General features: G+C 31.4%; 1 protein-coding gene across 1 annotated transcript; it reads left to right on the top strand.

The window, feature by feature from the left end:
* Window positions 1-609: 609 nt before the first annotated feature.
* On the top strand, window positions 610-13,847 carry LOC124371842 (protein ZBED8-like). Its single transcript, XM_046830200.1, has 3 exons — window positions 610-781; window positions 3,773-3,826; window positions 12,037-13,847. Exons 1-3 carry the CDS (start codon window positions 610-612, stop codon window positions 13,845-13,847), a joined length of 2,037 nt encoding a protein of 678 aa, XP_046686156.1.
* Window positions 13,848-20,255: the final 6,408 nt, after the last annotated feature.

Here is a 20,255-nt window from a genome sequence, read left to right as displayed (position 1 = left end):
ATTCACTCTCACTTTTTATAATTCAAAAAGTTTATTTTGCAAATAGTATAAAATTAATTAAAACAGTGCTAAAAAGAAAAAAAAGTGGTCATGAAGATCACGTCTGTATATTTAATATTAGTATACTTATATAATTCATCACGAACGACCTATCAGCATCTCACAAAAAAGATTTACTCATATTATTTGGAAGCTGCATTCAGTCATTTTCACCTTAGTGTTGAATTCCAGTTTATTACGATGAGGTTCCAGTTTAAAACAGTTACTTTAATATTAGTAGGTTATTATGTTTACAAAAGCATTGAAGAAATAGCAATCCCTTTGACGCATTTATTTGTTATTACCTATGGTTATGTACAATAAGTAATACTTTATTACATTATCAGATCCACCAGTACTCCGTTACTTTATTTTATCTTCATATAGACAATACATAGGTCAAATATGTTGTATTTTTCTTCTCTGTCCTACCGCGGTTATCACACCTCTGTTGAAAAACAACTTCATAAAACTTCTCTGCGCGTCGTCGGGTAATCTTGTCTAGAAAGAGTTTACATTTTTAATCTTATTCTTTGCGATCACGTGACCATCTAAGGTCATACTCTCAACATGCTGCCGATGGAGACCATGTGCAGGATACTTACAAGCTGCATGATCCACAAGGTTCTATCCCTCAAGGAACCTCAGTACTTGAGCGAGAGACAGGGAAGAGTTGCTCAACTGAGGACCCGTCATGATCGGGAGTTACACTTTCACAGGCTGACACGGGAATTGGGAAGAAGTTTTTCTTATTTTAGTCCCGTATTGTACAACAAGCCTTCAAACTAAAGTTTGAATGCTATTTTAGGATAAAATGTACCTTATTAATGTTTAAATCGTGATTTTATCTTTAATTTCTTTGTTGTAATATATTTCTTGTAGTTTTATGGTACCTATATCTGTAATTTATTTACAGTAAGTTATTTATTTAAGACATGAGTTTTTCTGAAAAACATTTTAGCTGAGCAACGCTCTTAATAAAGGCATTTTATTTATTATTATGGAAGAACAGTGCTTTACGGTGATTTAAAGTTTTTAGTATAGACATAAACGTTGACCAAGTTAATCAATAACATTTAATTTTAATATTCCTTTCATCTTGATAAAAAGCACAAGTTATATGATTCTATTTTGTAGTATACAAATAATATAATAACAGTTTTCATCAACCAAGTGTGCATACATGATAACCTTGATTCAAAAAATCAGATTATTATCAATGAATTCATATAATTTGTAATGTTGGACATCAACTGTATTGCTAGTTTAGTTCTTGTCCAACAGATGAAAGGCCGAGTTAGTTTGTCGTAACGTCGTTAGGGGCGCGCTTGTAGCCGTACATCTCTACTAAAGTGAGTAATTTCCAGTATTGAGATTAAAAATTCAAAACTTACTTAAATGAAATAAAATGCATATGCATACAAATATTTATTTATAAAACTATATATTGTGTGTAATTCAAAAGACATAAATACAGAGCAATAAAATCAAAACAATTTAATTGCATCTCAGTTGCAGATTTAAAAGTAGTATGTTTATATATCTAGCTGATTGCAGTTGGGGTAGGGACATCTAAAGTTCCCCTCCATTCAGTCATTCTTACCTGGATGATTATTTGGAAGCTGCATTCAGTCATTCTTCCTTGAATGTTGAATTGCAGCTCACGATGCAATTGGAACATTGATTAATGTTTGCAATGACGATGTAAATGAAAGTCATAATTAAAAAACCAAAAATATGTGGTTTTCACACCTAAATCTCTAAAATGTTTTCTCCTTAAATTACCATTTATTGCATCTATTATTAAGGTTATAATTTAAATAAGCAGCAAAAGATACGGTTGATAAACGACCGTATCGTTGAATTTCAAATTGTAGTGCTGGAAATGTCATGTACGTCCTTGGTTCCAATAAGAAAGTATATTTTGACATCCATTAAAAGTCTAGTATAAACCTATAAATGTGTTTAGGTATAGAAAAAAGATTAATCCATTGATAAGGATAAAGTTAAACCAACATTTGAGATAAAATTGGTATTTTAGTTAAAATGCGGTAATGTAGGCCTAAGGGGGATCAGCCTTTCGTGTTCATGGATTTGTTTGGTGTGACAAGCAACACCACCGAACTCAGTGTTGCCAATATAGAAATGAAGCGTCAAGCACAACTTCAAGTCAATACGCCAGTTAGTTTTCTGTACTGACAGACAGATAGAAAGACAGAAATAATTTTTATCGAATAATAGGTCTCGCTAACGTGTAATCATGTTAACGTTTGATCAATATAAATAGTTTTTTATATAAGAGTACTTCATACCCCACGTAGCCTATTAACAGCGAAGTAGTAGTGGAGTTTAGACATTTCGTAAATTTAATCTGTATTTTAAATGAGGAAGGAAAATAGTAAAACTAACTTTACTTATTAAAACCTAAATTTTAATATTTTAATAGCCTAGTAAATAAACAGTACAAAATTATAAACAATATAAAATATTTAAGTGTTGTACCACTCAAAAGTGATAAACAAAACCAACACTCCTCTCTTATATTGAAGTGGAAAATCTGTACAACTCAATATGTTATATCAAGCACAACATACGTCAAGGTACATGACGTTTCGTGCCACAGATCTTCACTGATATACTTCACTTTGTGTACTAATTAATGCTGTAGGACGTAGTCTATTTGTTGTCTTCAGAAGAGATAAATGGATAACAAACATATATAGGAGTGAGTTGTCGTATATAATGTATCTGGGCCGCGTCCTGATAGCAGAATTTTGGAATTGGTTGTTTAGGGTAGGAAAAATACAAAACCAATGAGTTTTTCTTACGATTAGAAGAGTGATTATTTCGCCGATACATATAATATTTGTGTCACAATGTATTAATACATAATTAATTTCAATTCTATTTCACTAAAAGCTACTCTACTTAATTGTGAAATATAAGTTAAAAAAAACTGTATTCTCTGCTGCTTGTATTCAAGCACTAATCTTCGTGGTTTTCGCGTTACATTTTGTAAGCAAGTGATAAGTACAGAGCAGGGATATTTGTAAAAATACGAATATAAAATTATTTACTAAAGAAAACTTTTACATAGTATCTCATCATTAGAACATTGCCTTATAGTATTATTGCCACAATTTTACGTAGATGAATTACACACTCCACACATTTAATCTAAATTTACGTTCGTGAGAAAGATAAAAATAGAATAACACCAGAAATTTAACAATTCCAATGTATTTTTATTTGTCAACCATGCCATAATTAACAAAAGTGGTAGTTGAACTGTTAGCCACTATAGTAACGCTAACACTAGTTCCGCTCCTGTCCACCAGGTGACAGACTGAGTTAGTTTGTTTTAAGTTTGACAGGTGCCGCAGTTGTCGCAGTTTCTTGCCTGAAATTAATTCATTATTATAAACTAAATTTAAAATAAAAACATATATTAGCTTGATTGAAATAAGAGTATAACAAAATTTAGTCCTTATGATAATATGCTGAATAATCTATACGTAAATTTAAAACAGTTAAAGTAAATTGTTCTGATTAGTTACCTTCCCAGCCGCAGATTAAACATTAGTTCTTTTATAAAATGCATACTCCGGTTTGTTACGACTTCACTTAAGAAACGATAATATCTTAATGTTAATAAATTTTGAAAGTTGCAATGCAGTCGTTATTACATAAATGTTGATTGCAGCTGATAATGATAATGTTGTGTTGTTTCCAGATAGGACAATCAGTACGTACCTGCTCTCGCTACTTTTGATACCGATACTCGGAGGTACTAAATACAAAATAATACTAATCAACCGAATACAAATACCCTTTCTCTGATAACTAGAAGGCGAAAAACAAGTATTGGTAACGATTTAAATAATACGTGTTTTCCTAGTAAATAGTTAAGAAAAAACTGTTTTCACTAAATGTATTTATAAGGACAAATTATTTATTTAAACCCTACATTAACCAAATTAATTATTATGATCATATATGTTTATGTTATTTGAGATGTATTTAACATTGCAATATATTGATGATTCTATAACTAGATTTTAATATAACTAGATAATATATAACTAGATTTTTAACACAGGTTTACTTTAAGTTCATAAAAAATAAAATTCTACTTATAAGTAATTTTAATTTCTCTTTTCTATATTTTGTATGTTAACACAGTATTTTTGTCATAAAAAAACCAACAATAAGCTCTCACTTGAAGTAAAGTACATTATAAAGCATCTAATTATATTTACACTACTAAAGGGTTAAAAATGTAATATAAAATGTGACACATAATACACATAATATACAAAAACACGCTGATTTTCTGCAACTACACACAATAAATTGAACTAAATATTATAAAACATTGTAATTTTGAACAGAATGTATTACGTGAAATGGAAATATAAAAACACACTGAATAACTGCAACTATAAATCAGTATTTAGTATCAGTGAAGATATGAGTACTTCAGCACTATCGAAGTAACCAGTACGAGACAATATCTGTACAGTATATTGCAAACATGTAGAGAACTGGATACAAAGTATCTGTTATAAATATTCATGTATTGGAGTATCAGTTACAGATACTAGAGAGGAGTAAATGTTACAAATAACTGGTTACTGAAATACCGCCTCCCATATAGATGAATTGCAGCTAATCTTTATTAATTTAAATTTTCGTTTTTTTTATAAGTATCATATTTCTATATATATATAAGTTTTACTCATAGACATTTTCTTACCTTACAATATAGTTTTAAGCATTAACTTTTTATTGACTAATACCGAGTACTATAATTATTGTGAATTTAAAAAGCTGTTTTATTATATTGCCAAAACATAAAAAAATATATTTTAATAGAATGTTGACCACTTTAAAGAATATTTTATCCGACCACTAGAAGTAATATTATAATACGGTTTAATCTACACAAAAATAAAAATTTCAAAATATATCGCACTAATAAATTGTAAAAGAGTGTTGAAAATAATATCTTCAATTGTTATTTATAACTAATATCAAATATTTTTCATTTCAATGCAGGTTTGGTGTTTTATTAAGAAAAAGGAAATATATAGTAGACTTACGATTACACTATAGCGTGTGATTCGTGTTTTTATACTGTACTTGTAAATGAGTATATTGAATATCGATTTAGATTATTTACAGAACTTCTAATACTAATGTTATATCAGAAACTCAATAAACGACGTGATTATCATTTCCATGTTATTTAAACTTGTTCGTAGACTAAGGACCCGTTGCGGTTGCAGCTGCAGGATTGGCAGGAACATTTACGTTGGTGTCGAACTGTTATCAAACAACGCTAAAATCTGTTTCTGGACAATTACTCAAGATTTAAGGTGAACATCTTCATTAAATCCAATTTATAGTTCAGAGATTTTGTAATCATGAAAATTGCTATTAACAGTATTGTGGTTTTCACGAATTTCTGTGACCAGTTTACGAAGTGTTTGAAATAGTTTCTCATTAAAGTGTGACCCTAGATTAAACTACTATTCATATTTCAAGTCTCGACAAAATACTTATCAATATGTCGTGACTATTTACAGAGATAATTGTCACATCTTTATAAATTTGTTTAAAACTAATTTCTAAATAACTCGTAACCATTATCGAATTCTAGTTTGTGTATAAATAAGTTATATATGTTTCTGACATGTCATTGAGAATTCATGAACATAAAGTTATAATAAATTAACAACACTAAAATACATGTACTACAAGAAATACTGAAATATCAAATACACCACTACAGAAATACAACATTTATTTCAAATAATATCTGATCATATAAAATATTTGCCGCTCTGTAGATAGATATAACTTACTGTCACGAGTCACTTTAATTGTACTTAATGTTAATAACACCGCAACAGAATCTCACCTTCAAGGTATTTGGTCATATATATATATATATGACCCCCCCACACACCTTACTGAGGAAAATTAATGTTTTGTTTAGAGGAGTTTGACGCTATATGAGAAATACAGCACCCATTGATTCACTTAGGTTAGAAGATGTCATCTGATTTGCTGGAATATCACAGTGTGTCTTAAAATAACAAAAGGTTACTTTCCAGTCTTTACGATAACTAACTAAATTATTTGCTTGGAAAGTTAATGCATAACTTGAGGCTGTTCTACATTTTGCTACAGAAATATTTTTGACAAAGTTTAGTTAGTAATAAAGTATAAAACCACCGAAAACATCTTAACCAGTAATTTTGTATTCATGAACAATATAATAGTAAAATAGTAGAAAAGCTAATCTTTTATATAAAAATTGTGTACAACACAAACTTCAACTCAAATCTTTTGTTTAAATATCAGTGGTGACAAATTAAACTTCTAGAATGGTTAAAGCTATTCATTTTGGCAATCTGGTGACAGAAAGCTTCGTATAATTATTAGCCTATAGCAAAGCAATGTGTTACGTGTACTGGTCCAAATATCTCATTACAAAAACAAAATATCTTCTACCAATGGCCACTAGGCGCACTGTATGGGTAGTTCAGTTCCTGTCCACCAGGTTACTGGCTGAGTCAGTTTGTACTGTGACGGGTAGGTGCGCCTTTGTTGTACTCTCGTTCTCAGTGCTAAACAGTCATCTTCAATAAATTTAAAACTAGAACGTTTAATAAAATTTTTAACGTAATATTATATTTTTATAATTTAGGGCTCAGCAGAATAATTTGTTTGTGGTACAATAGTAATAGTAATAAAACAAGAAATGTAACGTTATTTGCTATCGTTCTCGTTCACAGATAAACGCATTATATCTTTATAAACAATGTCGTTTGTTTCAAAATTGAAGAAAGAAGAGCGTCGCTGTTCCCTTGTCACTAATTTTGAAAGCTGTATGCAGTCATTCTTACTAGAATGCTGTAATACAGCTCATTACATTAATCGCTTTATATTGCATTATCTAATTATTTGTTATTCGGTTAAATTAAATGATATCCCATCTGCTTACTTCGATAGGACTTTATGACATGATAATATTCGGCCCTGATAACCTCCACAAAATATTTGTTTTGTTCCCAATAGGACGTGTTTGTTGTGTGTATTAACATGTTTTACTAAATAAATAATACTAAATGAGGAAAGCTATGCTGACAACGCTCACACTGTTACCTCTACTGTTGGAGTCCACTGAGTACTATGGTGATGAATTCATGACGAGTCGCTGGATTATATGAAAGTATTGAGGTTAGTGCAATTGTGTTTGAAATAATGCACATAGTTAACTATAAAAGCACATGAAAGCTGTGCTATAATAAACAATCCCCATGATAAGCTAATTTACTATATATATATATATATATATATATATATATATAATATATATATATATATATATATATATATATATATATATATACAGTATATATAGTGTGAGTTAAAAGTATTAATACTTTCTGTTCAGTTTTTATGGGCAAAGATGGAACTTGGGACACTTTTCTAGGAAATAGAAGTGAACTCTTACAACTTAGCTCATTTCCCCATCATGGAATAGTCCAAATGGTCAACCAGCCCTAATATGGCTTGTCTTGTTTTACATGCTGTGAAATGTGTTGTGATCTTGATGTGAGCTATAAACTATCAGCAAACTGTGCAAATTTGATTTGTGTAGGTAGTTAAGATTGTTTTATATATATATATATATATATATATATATATATATATATATATATATATATATATACACACACACATACAGGGTGGGAAAAAAGTATGGAAACGCTTTCACTAATTCTGTATGGCTTCACTTATACAAATTAAAATTTTGTACATCACCATTGTATTAAGAACCTAGTTTTGAGACCAGTGGGGACATTTTATCTTTTCAGGGGGACGGCCCGTGAGGAGTCGGACGAAAAATCTTAAATGTAAGCATAGGCCGAGTTTTGGTATCAAATTAAAAGGTCTAGTAAAAGAGAAAACTCATTACCGCAAACCGCACTTTAAAAAAGGGTTGGGGGGGGACCCTATCCAGAGTACGAGCCGTATGAATTTCTTGACAAAGAAGAAATTTAGTCATTTTGTCTTGTGAAGTAACTAATTTACTTTTCAGTAGTATGTTTTTTTTTATGTCGGTTATGTAAAATTTGAAAAACAATTTCAACAAAAAAATTTGTTTTTTTTTTTACCTCTACATTTGTTGGATAACAGTAAATAGGGGTTTTCCTGTCTTGTCTTCAAGAAACTGAGAGTATTCAATAATACCACCATAAACTCCTTATCAACATGAGGTCAAGGTTCCAGTCCCTCCAGCCCTTTTATCTCAGGCAAACATAAACTGGTTTAGGCAATACAAACAGTACTGTCACAGCAAAAACTCCATAGTTTTGTATTTTTAATATCAGCTTGGTTTTTAGTCTACGTTATAATTTCGTCCACGTAAGATAAAGTTGAAAGTCTTCACTAGAAGGTTACTGCGATAGTTATAAATTTTGTTACTTAAGTGTTTACATTTTATTCTACTAGTTTTAAAAGCAATGTCACTTAGTGAGTTTGAGAGAATCACGCTGCTTATGATGCGTGGGTATGGATATCTAGTTCGTCCCTATGAAGAAACAGCGCATTTTGTTTAGTGACACTTTTCTTGATAGACCCCCAATTAGTAAGTCAAACAGTGTTTAAGACAGTAAAAAGATTTGAAGAAACTAGAACAGTCAAAGATCGCGGAAAAGAAGTGGCAGGCCTAAATTGGCAACAAATGAACAAAAATCTTTGGATGTACTCCAAACATTTGTTGAAAATTCCAGCACCTCGGCCAGAGTGGCTGCAGAAGATCTTGATATGAGCCATACCTCAGTGTTGAATGTTTTACACAAAAAAAAGTATCACCCTTTTAAAGTAACCCTAACCCAAGAACTGGCAGAGGATGATTTTGATCGAAGGACTGAATTTTGCGAAATAATGATGAGAAAGTGTGACGAAATTCAAAATTTTTTAAGTCCGATATTGTTTTCAGATGAAGCTACACTCTTTGTTAATGGACAAGTTAATAGGCATAATTGCCGTTACTGGGCCAACCATAATCCACACTGGACGATAGAAGGCCACACACAAAGGCCTCAGAAAGTGAATATTGTGGGCTGGAATAATAAACAATAAACATTGTAGGACCGTTTGTGATAGATGGAAATCTAACAGGCGAAATTTATTTCAATATGTTGACAAAAGAACATTTTGCCAGCAGTGCGTGCTCTTCTTGGGGCAAATTGTAATGCAGTATGGTTTCAGCAAGATGGAGCACCGCCCCATTACTATTTGCGGGTGTGCGCAATCTGTTAGATGAAGTTTCCTAACCGTTGGATTGGTCGCAGGGGTACCGTTGAGTGGCCGGCTAGGTCACCGGATCTTAATCCACTAGATTTCTTTTTGTGGGGCTTCTTAAAAGATAATGTGTATAAAACTAAACCAGCCAACATTGAGGAGCTGACAAATCGTTTATTAGAAGAAGCAAGAAGAATTACACCCGAGATGCTTCAAAATGTGACTGCAGTAGGTTTTTATAATAGACTTGCTCTCATTGCCAACAAGTGTTCGGAGAGAGCAGTTTGAGCACGCACCTCATTTAAAAGGTATGGTTATTTTTTGTAATACATAGATAATTTTTAATTTAATTCTTTTGGATAATTGTGTTCCATAAAGTGTCATTTTCAGTCAGAACAGTTTACTTGAGGACTGTAAAATTGCGGAGAAATAATAATTAATCAAACGTTACTTATGAAATTCAAACGGCCCGTACTCTGGATAGGGTCAACCTTTTTAAGTGCGGTTTGCGGTAATGAGTTTCTTTTTAGTAGACCTTTAATTTGATACCAAACTCGGCCTATGCTTACATTTAAGATTTTCGTCCGACTCCTCACGGGCCGTCCCCCTGAAAAGATAAAATGTCCCCAATGGTCTCAAAAACTAGGTTCTTAATACAAGTGGTGATGTACAAAATTTAATTTGTATAAGTGAAGCCATACAAAATTAGTGAAAGCGTTTCCATACTTTTTTTCCACCCTGTATATTATTATGTGCAGACTTAGTCTACACAGGAAGTAGTTATTTATTCTCATAGGTTATTTTGAATAAGTTTTAAGACTAATTTTCATACAGGCTAACTTTGCTATATGTTAACTGAGTATACAGGCTTAGTATATACTTGAAGTAGTAATGTATTCTGATCGGTTATTTTAAATTAGCCTTAAGACTAAATTTTCTACAGACTAATTGTCTATTACTTAATTAATTTCACAGATTAAAATCGTAATTTATATAATAGTTATTTTAAATTAGTCCAAATTAGAGTAAATTTCTTACAGACAAATTTTCAGTAAGTTAACTAATTGTTCAAAATTAGTCTGTACTTGAATTAGTCGTTTATTCTAATCAGTTATTTTAGTTACGCCAGTCTCGTAGTTTAAAAATTACGTTTCGGTTAACTTTGGTGATTCGTAATTAAAATAAATTATAATATTGTCAACAATGGTAGGTATATTGTTGTTTATTAGGTCTAGATACTATATAAAAATATAACATTAAAAATATATATATATATATATATATATATATATATATATATATATATATATATATATGATGAATAAACAAAAGTAATAATACGATTATACAATTTCGTTTAGTCGGTTCGGGGTTGGTTTGAAATTCTTGATCACTATTTAGCCTACGCTACGTTCTTGTCTCAACTGGCATAGTTCTTTTCCGTAACCCATCCCTCTGAATCTCCATATGTTATCAATTAATCAGTACACGGACGAATACGGTACAGCATTTGTGACTGTGTGCTTATTGTTCATTGTGTAATTGATGGTGACGTGCGTGATAAAGTGGTTAATAAAATGGTATTTTTAAACAAAAATGGAAATGTTTAATTTCTTAAAATCCACTTGTAACTATTTTGTTCACCATAGTTTAATTTAATTACTTTGAGTATATTTTGTTACTTAATATTAATTTCTAGTTTTTAGGTTGTGTTTTGTTCTTACATACCGGTATTATTTAAATTGTCTATTGATGTGTGTATATTTAGTAATCCAGTCATTATTTGTTCATAAGGTTATTTGTATTGGTACTTATATAATTTTGCGTATATCGTATATATACTTACATATATATATATATATTATATATATATATATATATATATATATATATATATATATATATAATAGTTTATAGCAATATCCTAACTAAACACCACTCTTCAAATCACGAGCTGCGATTCAACATGTAGATAAAAAAGATTGAACGCAGATTTCAAACAAATTGATTAACATAATATACAAAAGCAGCACACCATTTAAAATATATCATTGTATAACCTACATTATAAATATGCTACAATAAAATCTACAAACGGGATCGTCTTAGTTATTTTTGAATTTATTGCTCTTCTCTTATAAAACAATTAATTGATATTTTTACCTTAAAACAATATGACTATCATTTGAAGTAATTTAGGACAGTTTTTATTTTTTTAATTAAAATGCTAATATTTAGTCACTTTAGACCAGCGGTTCCCAAACTGGGGGCGCGCCCCCCTGGGGGGGCGTGGAGAAAGTCCAGGGGGGGCGTGACACCCAAATGAAATAAATAAAAAAAATTACAAAAATAATTTCCTCATAATAATACTCCCCTCCCGCCATCCATGACCCCCACCACCCGTTACCTCCATTTGGCCCTGGCGTGAGTGCGAGTGTCCCTCCACCCCTACCACGCCCGCCTACCACTACCCCCACCGCATCTTCAATCCAATGTCAATAACCTTGCACTTTGTTCAGTGCTTGCGTTGTAACTAGTCCGTTCGCCAGTCCGTTGTGCCAACAGTGCTTTCCGTGAATTATCGTCAGCGTGTTTGCTGTATTGTGGGTGTTCTGTAATTGCAGCGACGTTTGAATTGGAGTAATTGTTTTTGTGTTGTGTGAGTTCTGTGTGAAGCTGAATCAGAGAAGATGAACACGGCAAAGAAACGCAAGTATATTGACGATTATATTCAATATGGGTTTGTTTCCTTGCTTAAAGATAATGTTGATCACCCTCAGTGCGTTATTTGCTATGAGGTATTAAGCAATGACGCGATGAGGCCTAATCGTCTTCTGAGACATTTGTCAACCAAACATGCCTCTTTAAAGGACAAACCTAAAGAGTTTTTCGCTGCAAAATCTAAGAATTTAAAGCGCATGAAGTTAGATAGCACTGGATCTGCTGCTCAGTCATCTCTAAAAGTGCTTGAAGCTTCATATGAATTATCTCTTATTATTGCTAAGGAAAAGAAAAGTCACACTATTGGTGAAACGCTTGTTAAACCGTGCATTTTAAAAGCAGCCGATGTTGTCCTTGGAACTGATAGTAGGCAAAAGCTATCACAAATACCACTTTCAGACAACACCGTAAAACGCCGCATTGATGATATGGCCAAGGACATTAAAAACCAGGTGGTTGATGCAATAAAAAAATTACCGTTTTTTGCTATCCAGCTTGACGAGAGTACAGACATAGCACAATGCTCTCATTTGCTTGTATATGTTCGTTACATTGAAAATGAAAGAATGAAGGATGAACTGATGTTTTCTACTGAGCTGTTGACCACTACTAAAGCTGTAGATGTGATGGAAGCAGTATCAGACTTTTTTAAGAAACACGAACTTTCTTGGCAAAAACTTATTGGTGTATGCACAGATGGTGCTCCTTCAATGCTGGGTTCTCGTTCAGGCTTTGTGCAGTTGGTTAAAGAGAAGAATGCTGATGTGGTTGGGATTCATTGTTTTATTCACCGCCAAGCCTTGGCACCAAAAACTCTTCCTAACGAACTCAATGCTGTTTTAAAGCTTTGTATTAAAGTAGTCAACTACGTTAAGAACGGTGCATTAAATACTCGACTGTTTAAAATGCTGTGTGAAGATTTAGGAAGTGATCACAAAACGCTGCTATTTCATACAGAAGTACGATGGATATCAAAAGGCAATATGTTGGGAAGACTATTTGAACTCCGTGAGGAAGTGATAACGTTTTTGGCACAGCAGAAGCAAAACGAGCTTAGTGCAGAGTTCAAAAAACCCTGGAACCAAGTGATTTTGGCCTATTTATCAGACTTTTTTGACACGTTAACTTTTAACCTAAACTTGAGACTGCAAGGTGCAGACTCAAATATAGTAACACATCGGGATGCCATCAAGATGTACGTTGAGAAACTACAACTTTGGATACGTAAAGTGTCAATGAACCCCAGCAACTATTCAAGTTTCAGCAAAGTAGTGTCAGTCTCAGAAGAAGTATGTTTTGAGGACGTTTTTGAAGGACCGCTTTTGAAAAACTTGATAATTGACCATTTGAAGAACCTCAAGGAGGAGTTCAGCAGGTACTTTCCTAACTTGTCAGAGGAGTTGTACAAACTATCAACTGACCCGTTCAACATGGACATACAGTTGCTGCATGAAGAGTTGCAAGAGGAGGGAATAGAAATAAAAAATGACTCTGCTGCAAGATACGATTTTGACAAAATGGACAAGCCCTCATTTTGGTTAAAGTACTTAAAAGTTTACCCCAGTGTTTCAGGGAAAGCTGTTCGGATGTACTTGCCTTTTTCAACAATATACATGTGCGAAAAAGCGTTTTCAACTCTTGTGGCGATCAAAACCAAGTACCGCAACAAACTTGATGTCGAAAGTGACCTACGCTGTGCTTTGTCTGAAACTCAACCCAGGATCTGTCAGCTTATCCAGAACATGCAAGCGCACCCATCTCACTAAATTACATTTTATGTTTTGTTTTTGTAAGTAGGTAGGCCTATTGTTTCACCTTCCTTAAATTGAAAATGTATCTGTGTTACAATGTTAAATTTTTTATCAGTTATTATATTCGTTTTTCATGTAATACTTGTTTAAATTTTCACCATACGTACAATTATTGATATGTGTAGGGGGGCGTGGGGGGTCTCCAAATAACCAGAGGGGGCGTGGTACAAAAAAGTTTGGGAACCCCTGCTTTAGACGAACTGTACGGCTACAAGAGCGCTTTTACTGATGTCAGGCTAAACTAACTCGACCTGCCACCTGGTGGACAAGAACTGAACTAACAATTCTGTTTAAATCCAATGTAGATGTCAAAAATGGTATTCTTAAAAATAAAACTGAATACTGGAGAATTGTTTTATGAAAACCAGTTTTAAACTTGTTCTATTATTGGGTCATATCACCAGGATTAATTGTTAAGAAAATCAAATTTGAGGTTTTAGAATTAAATTCTATTCAAATAACTTGATAAGTGATTGTTCATATAGCTAGAATTCGGAAGCACACAATGGATGCTGCACAGTTCTCACATATTAGTGCCAAACTCCTCGAAGGTGAGATTCCGTTATTAAAATAACATGCGAATAAAGTGACTCGTGTTAGCAAATAACGTGTATAGAACGGGAAATATCTTGTGATCATAAATTATTTGACTTAAAAAATGTATTTCTATAGTGGTGTATATCCACGTCTCATGTGCAAGGAGTGCCTGTAGATTGGGGGGGGGGGGTATGTATAACACAATAATAAATTCACTTGAAGTTTCACATGGATCTTAATGATATTGATCTTATAGTGAACAGTATATGATTTTTCATTATTACGTGTACTAACAAATTTTTATTACATTCAAACTTTATGTTCATATATTCTCAATTATATAACAGGAACACATTATTTTTTTATACAAAACTAAAATTCTATAATAATTACGAATTGTTTAAAATGGTTTAAACAAATTTGTAATGATGTGACAGTTTCGTTTCTAAATTTGGACTTTTCCTCTACCCTATGTCGCCCCTATAGGAAGTTGCGGTTCAGAAACTGCCCTCAACGTAGGTAATATATCTGGAGTAGCTGTGTACCGTACGCGTGTTACTTTTTGTATACATAAACTCATTTCAAGTTTTCCATTAGATTTTTACAAGATTTTAAATATAATTTCTTATTGAAAATGATGTGAATTTTGAACTTTTCAACACTAAAATATTGTGTTTAACGATGCAGTACGTTATCAAACGTATATATTTCCTATAATAAAATCTAGACCTAATATTGAGGCTATCCATTGTATTTTAAGCGAAAAACAATTTACGAAGTTTTGGGCTCTTTAAACCACAGGTTTAAGTTTTCAAGCGATTCCTTTTATTTTAGATAGTCATCAATAACAATTAAATTCTTCTTCTTTGCATCGTAATGAGCTGCTATTCAACATTTAGGTAAAATGAATAAACGCAGCTTCCTTATAATAAGAGTAAACTCTAAAAAATCAATCCTTAATGTTCATATCAGATAATTAAGTATATAAAAATACTATAATTAAATATGCAGTAGGGAATTATATTGATTTGTTTTATCTTTTAACTGTGTTTTTATTTATTTTGTACTATATACAAATTAAACTGTGTGTATTTAAATTAGTATTATATTTTCAATTTATATTTTAGATATGTTTTGATTTTTAATTCAAATATTAATAAAAATTCTACTACTAAACAACTACTAGGGTGTCACCTAGCAGATTAAGTGTAAACTAACTCGACCTTCTACTTGGTGGAAAAGAACCGAACTAGCAGTCCAGCCGATATCTAAAATAATGAAATGTAACACAATTTGTTTTATAAAGATTAGTTATTTGATTACATTTTTTACTATTAACACATATAAACATTATGTGTAAATAATCACGATGAACAATGACAGTTTAGAGTTAATTACCATCAGTAATTATAGTTGGACAATAATTGTTCCAATAACCTACTAGATATTTGGAATCACTACAAATTATTTAGTTGATGATCAGTCCGGAAACATGACTAGTAAACTTGAAATAAAAAAAGTAAATTGGATAGGTTATTCATAGTCTAAATATTTTAATGAGAAGTGTGATAAACGTGGTTGATGTAATTCATACTCAAATCACATTCCGCTTTGAGCTCGAAGCAACTGTAGTTAGTCAAGTGAAGCTGTCGTAGGTTTGATCTCTGAAATCTGGACCTACCTGAAGAGATCTAAAAGACCTAAACCTCTAATAATTACCTTCTGCAACAAATGATGAAAGTAGTTATCAATTCGTTACCGAAATATTCTTGATATTTCAACGTAATTCATCCAACAGGGTAAACAATAATGATTGATGATGGTTCAACTCCGTCATCTACAGCCCATCGGTTTAGACGTTCTAAGTCGTACTTGCGTGGCTATACGGACGGTCGGCGACTGCCTAAGTCGACATTCAACGCGTGGTGTTAACGTGATGATTTAATCATTGTGTAACACAGGGTACTTCTGTTGAACCATTAACCAGCGGATGCATTCGTGTGCGGGTTTTAATCCGTATTTACAGTGAACTAAACTTTTTAAAGAATTTTAAAGAACAGTGTACGGAATGAATGTCGTACAAGCGATTGTCCTTTCATCATCACCAATTAAATCTATAAATTACAATTTTATACACTTCTTTTACTGTTATTTTAATGGTGTTGTAATGTAAAATAAGGAGATAATTTCTAAATTTTTTTATATAGACGTACTAGAAGTACAAAACACATTAATGAACTGAGAAATTTATAATAGAAAGCATACCCAAGCATACCCAAAAAATCGACACTATTCAAAAGATAAAAACTTTATTTCAAATATTTATGTCTAGATAAGCTGCAACTCAACATACTGGTAAGAATGAATGAAAGAAGAATAACCACATTTGCAGTTTTACATTAGGTATTTATGGAATCCATAATATGCTTTCTTATGCCTATGCCGTATATTTTGACATTTTTAGCATTACAATATTCAAACTATTTGTTGCTACATATTAAACCTAATATTGAGGTCATCCTTTTTATTTTAAGTAGCAAACCATTTACAAGGATTGGGTGTTAAAACCACAAGTTTTGTTTTCAAATTATTACATCATAAATAGCATTAATTAATAATAAATAAATCCCTCGATGGTATTGTTATTTAAAAATAGATAACATAACAAACTAGCACTCTTCAACTTAAACCTTTTCATCGTAACGAGCTGCAGTTCAACATTTACGTAAAAATAACCGAATGCAGCTTCCAAGTAATATGTAACAGATACAAGAATATTTAGAGAATATTAAAAGAAATTGAAAACATACATAAAAACTTACTACAGTATGTTACTTCAAATGATTCTCTGTATGTTTATTTTATAGGTTTGTTTTGATGTATTTTGTTTTATACACAATGTATTCCCTTTGGAATGCGATTTTACACATGGATCCCCATGCATCCAATCCTACATAAATCTTAGATGATTTTGATTGGCCTAAATAACCTGGAATTTTGAAGATGGAAATATTAAAAGGATTTTTATAACGTTCATTGTGGTACATGGCAAGATATTAACAACAATGGTAAAGTGTCTCCTGCTGCAATTGTGACAACCAAGGATTTAAGATGTAAGCCAATACTAGAATATGGGGTAGAAAACATTTAGATATTTACTTCATGTGGAAGCAAACTTTTATAGATTAACCCATAATGGCGTTTCAACTTGCAATGTAAAACTTTGTTGGTTATACTCTATTTCAAACGCAATACATCCCGTCCTACTCCAGTTCACACCTATTACATCTTGCTGCCTGTTATATGATTGGTTTAAAGATAACCTTTCAATGTAATACCTTTATATTATCTAAACCTTTAAATCATGAGCTGCGATCAACATTCATATAAGAATGATTGAGAGCAGCTTCCAAATAATATTCGATGTCTCAAAAGTGGCAACACATCCGCTTTAAGTGATGAATTATTAAATATATAAATACATTACTTTTAAATCTTCAAGCGAGATGGTTTTAAAAATTGTTTAATTTTCTTGCTCTGTATTTATGTATTTAAAGTATACAAACAATACATAGTTAAATAAAAATAATAGTTATATATTAAAATTTTGTTTATTTAAGAAAGTTTTAAATATTTAATTTAAATACTAATAGTTATTTACTCCAGTGGACACGTATAGGTGCAAGAGCGCCCCTAACGACGTGAGTGAAAACTAATTCGGCCTTTCACCTGGTGGACAAGACGTGAACTAACATTTATGTGGAAATCCAACACAACTGAGATTTTTATTCAAAAAGTATATTTTTTATTTAAGCAAAGTTGTTTAATAAATACTGTAATTATAATTTTTTTTCTGTTCACAACCATTGTTTCATATCACCGGGATAATTTATCAAGTTAATAGATAGAGAGATACTATCGTTTATGTTTATTATTAAACTTAATCAATGAATGTTCTTATAGATAAAATTAAGAGTCACACAATGGATGCTGCACAGTTCTCATAGTTTAGCGCTAAATGTCAGAAGGAAAGATTCTGTACGGTGTTATTAATATTATATGCAAATAAAGAAACTCGTATCAGTATATAATATGAACAGAGCGGCAAATATTTCATATAATCAGAAGTTATTTGACATAACAAATATTATATTTCTGTAGTGGTATATGTCCACAGTCTGATTTACAAGAAGCATTCTAGTGTTGTGGTGAGGGGAGGGACTGACGCATGAGATGTCTATGTTATAACACATTGATAATTTCACTTGGATGGTAATGATATTGACCTTGTAGAGAATAGTATTTGATTGTTCAGTATTTCTTGTGTTACAAACGTTTTTACTATAGTTAATTTATTGAAACTTTTTGTTCGTAAATTCACAATGAAATGTCAGAAACTCATATATTACAAATTATTTAGAATATTAGATTAAAAGAAATTTATAAAAGTGTGACAATTATATCACAAACTGATGAAGGAAATACGCGAAACCACAATATTTTAAATATCAATTATCATGATCACAAAATCTCCAATCTACAAGCTGCAATTTTATTAACACATTCGCTTTAACTCTTGGATGATTGCCTGGTAATAGATTTTAGCGTTGTTTGAGAACAGTTCGGCACCAACGTAAATGTTCCTGCCAATCTTTCAGCTGCAACCGTAACGGGTACTTAGTCTACGAAAATGTATAAATACCATGGAAAATATAATCATATCGTTTATTATGTCTTGATATATTTTTATTATTATTTAGCAATTTTGTAAGTAATCTGAAAACCTATTTAATGTAATCATTAACAAGTTGGTACAAAACATATGAATCACACGCAGTAGTAAAATTATCAGTTTATTTTATATTCACTATTTCTTAATAAAACATCACACTTGCATTGAGATGAGAAATAGGAGATATCATTTGTAAATCACAATTAATTGTATATTTTTTTCAACACTACTTTTAAAGTTTTATTACCTCGTTATTTACGTCGACGATTGTTTAGTTGCTGTAGATTAAACCGTAATTATAATATTACGTTCATTAGTCATATAAAATATTCATTCTAGGTGGTAAACAATCTATTTAAATATTTTAACGATATAAAAATATATGGGCATGCTAGTAACGTATTTGTTTACAAATAAAACTACGTACACAGTAAAATAATGTTAAGTATAACAAACACACTACAATCATAATGAGGTTAATTTCACTAATCTGATAAGGTTGATTGAAATGGAGCTTACAGACAATATTAGTACATATCCTTCCTTTGTTTTATCCTGTCTTGAACATTCTGTATGACTCATGTAGATTATTATTACTCACATTCTGTAAGTTTACATTCAACTCAGATAAACTATCCTCGTAACTGAAAGTAAACTATGTTTTAATTAAGGTATACGTATTAGGGTGGCTTGAAAAAACCTTTTTTGGAGTAATCAAATTCTAATAGCGCAAAAAACTTGCGCATAGACGTCATTATTAAGGAAAAAATATAAAATAAAATCATTTTCAAAATTTGAAATCGCGCAGAGGGCTTAAAGTTACGCAAAAAATAAAAATTTTTGGCAATTTTCAAAATCGCAAAAAAATCTAATTTTAATTTTGTTTTGTTTATAATAGTTAAAAAGGGTCTTATAGAATAGCCTCAATGAATATAAATAAAATTTAGACTAATTCCCCGTTAAACTGAAATCGCGCAAAATGCCTATAGATGCGGGGGTTTTCGTAAAAAATCGATCTTCCATGATTATGATAATTTTATTGTGATTTTCAATATTTAACGTGTGTTTTACATAACATATTATATTAGTTTGTA

This window comes from Homalodisca vitripennis, unplaced genomic scaffold (genome assembly GCF_021130785.1).
Source record: "Homalodisca vitripennis isolate AUS2020 unplaced genomic scaffold, UT_GWSS_2.1 ScUCBcl_2112;HRSCAF=6527, whole genome shotgun sequence".
Lineage (NCBI taxonomy): Eukaryota > Metazoa > Arthropoda > Insecta > Hemiptera > Cicadellidae > Homalodisca > Homalodisca vitripennis.
This window is presented reverse-complemented; position numbering and strand designations above follow the sequence as displayed.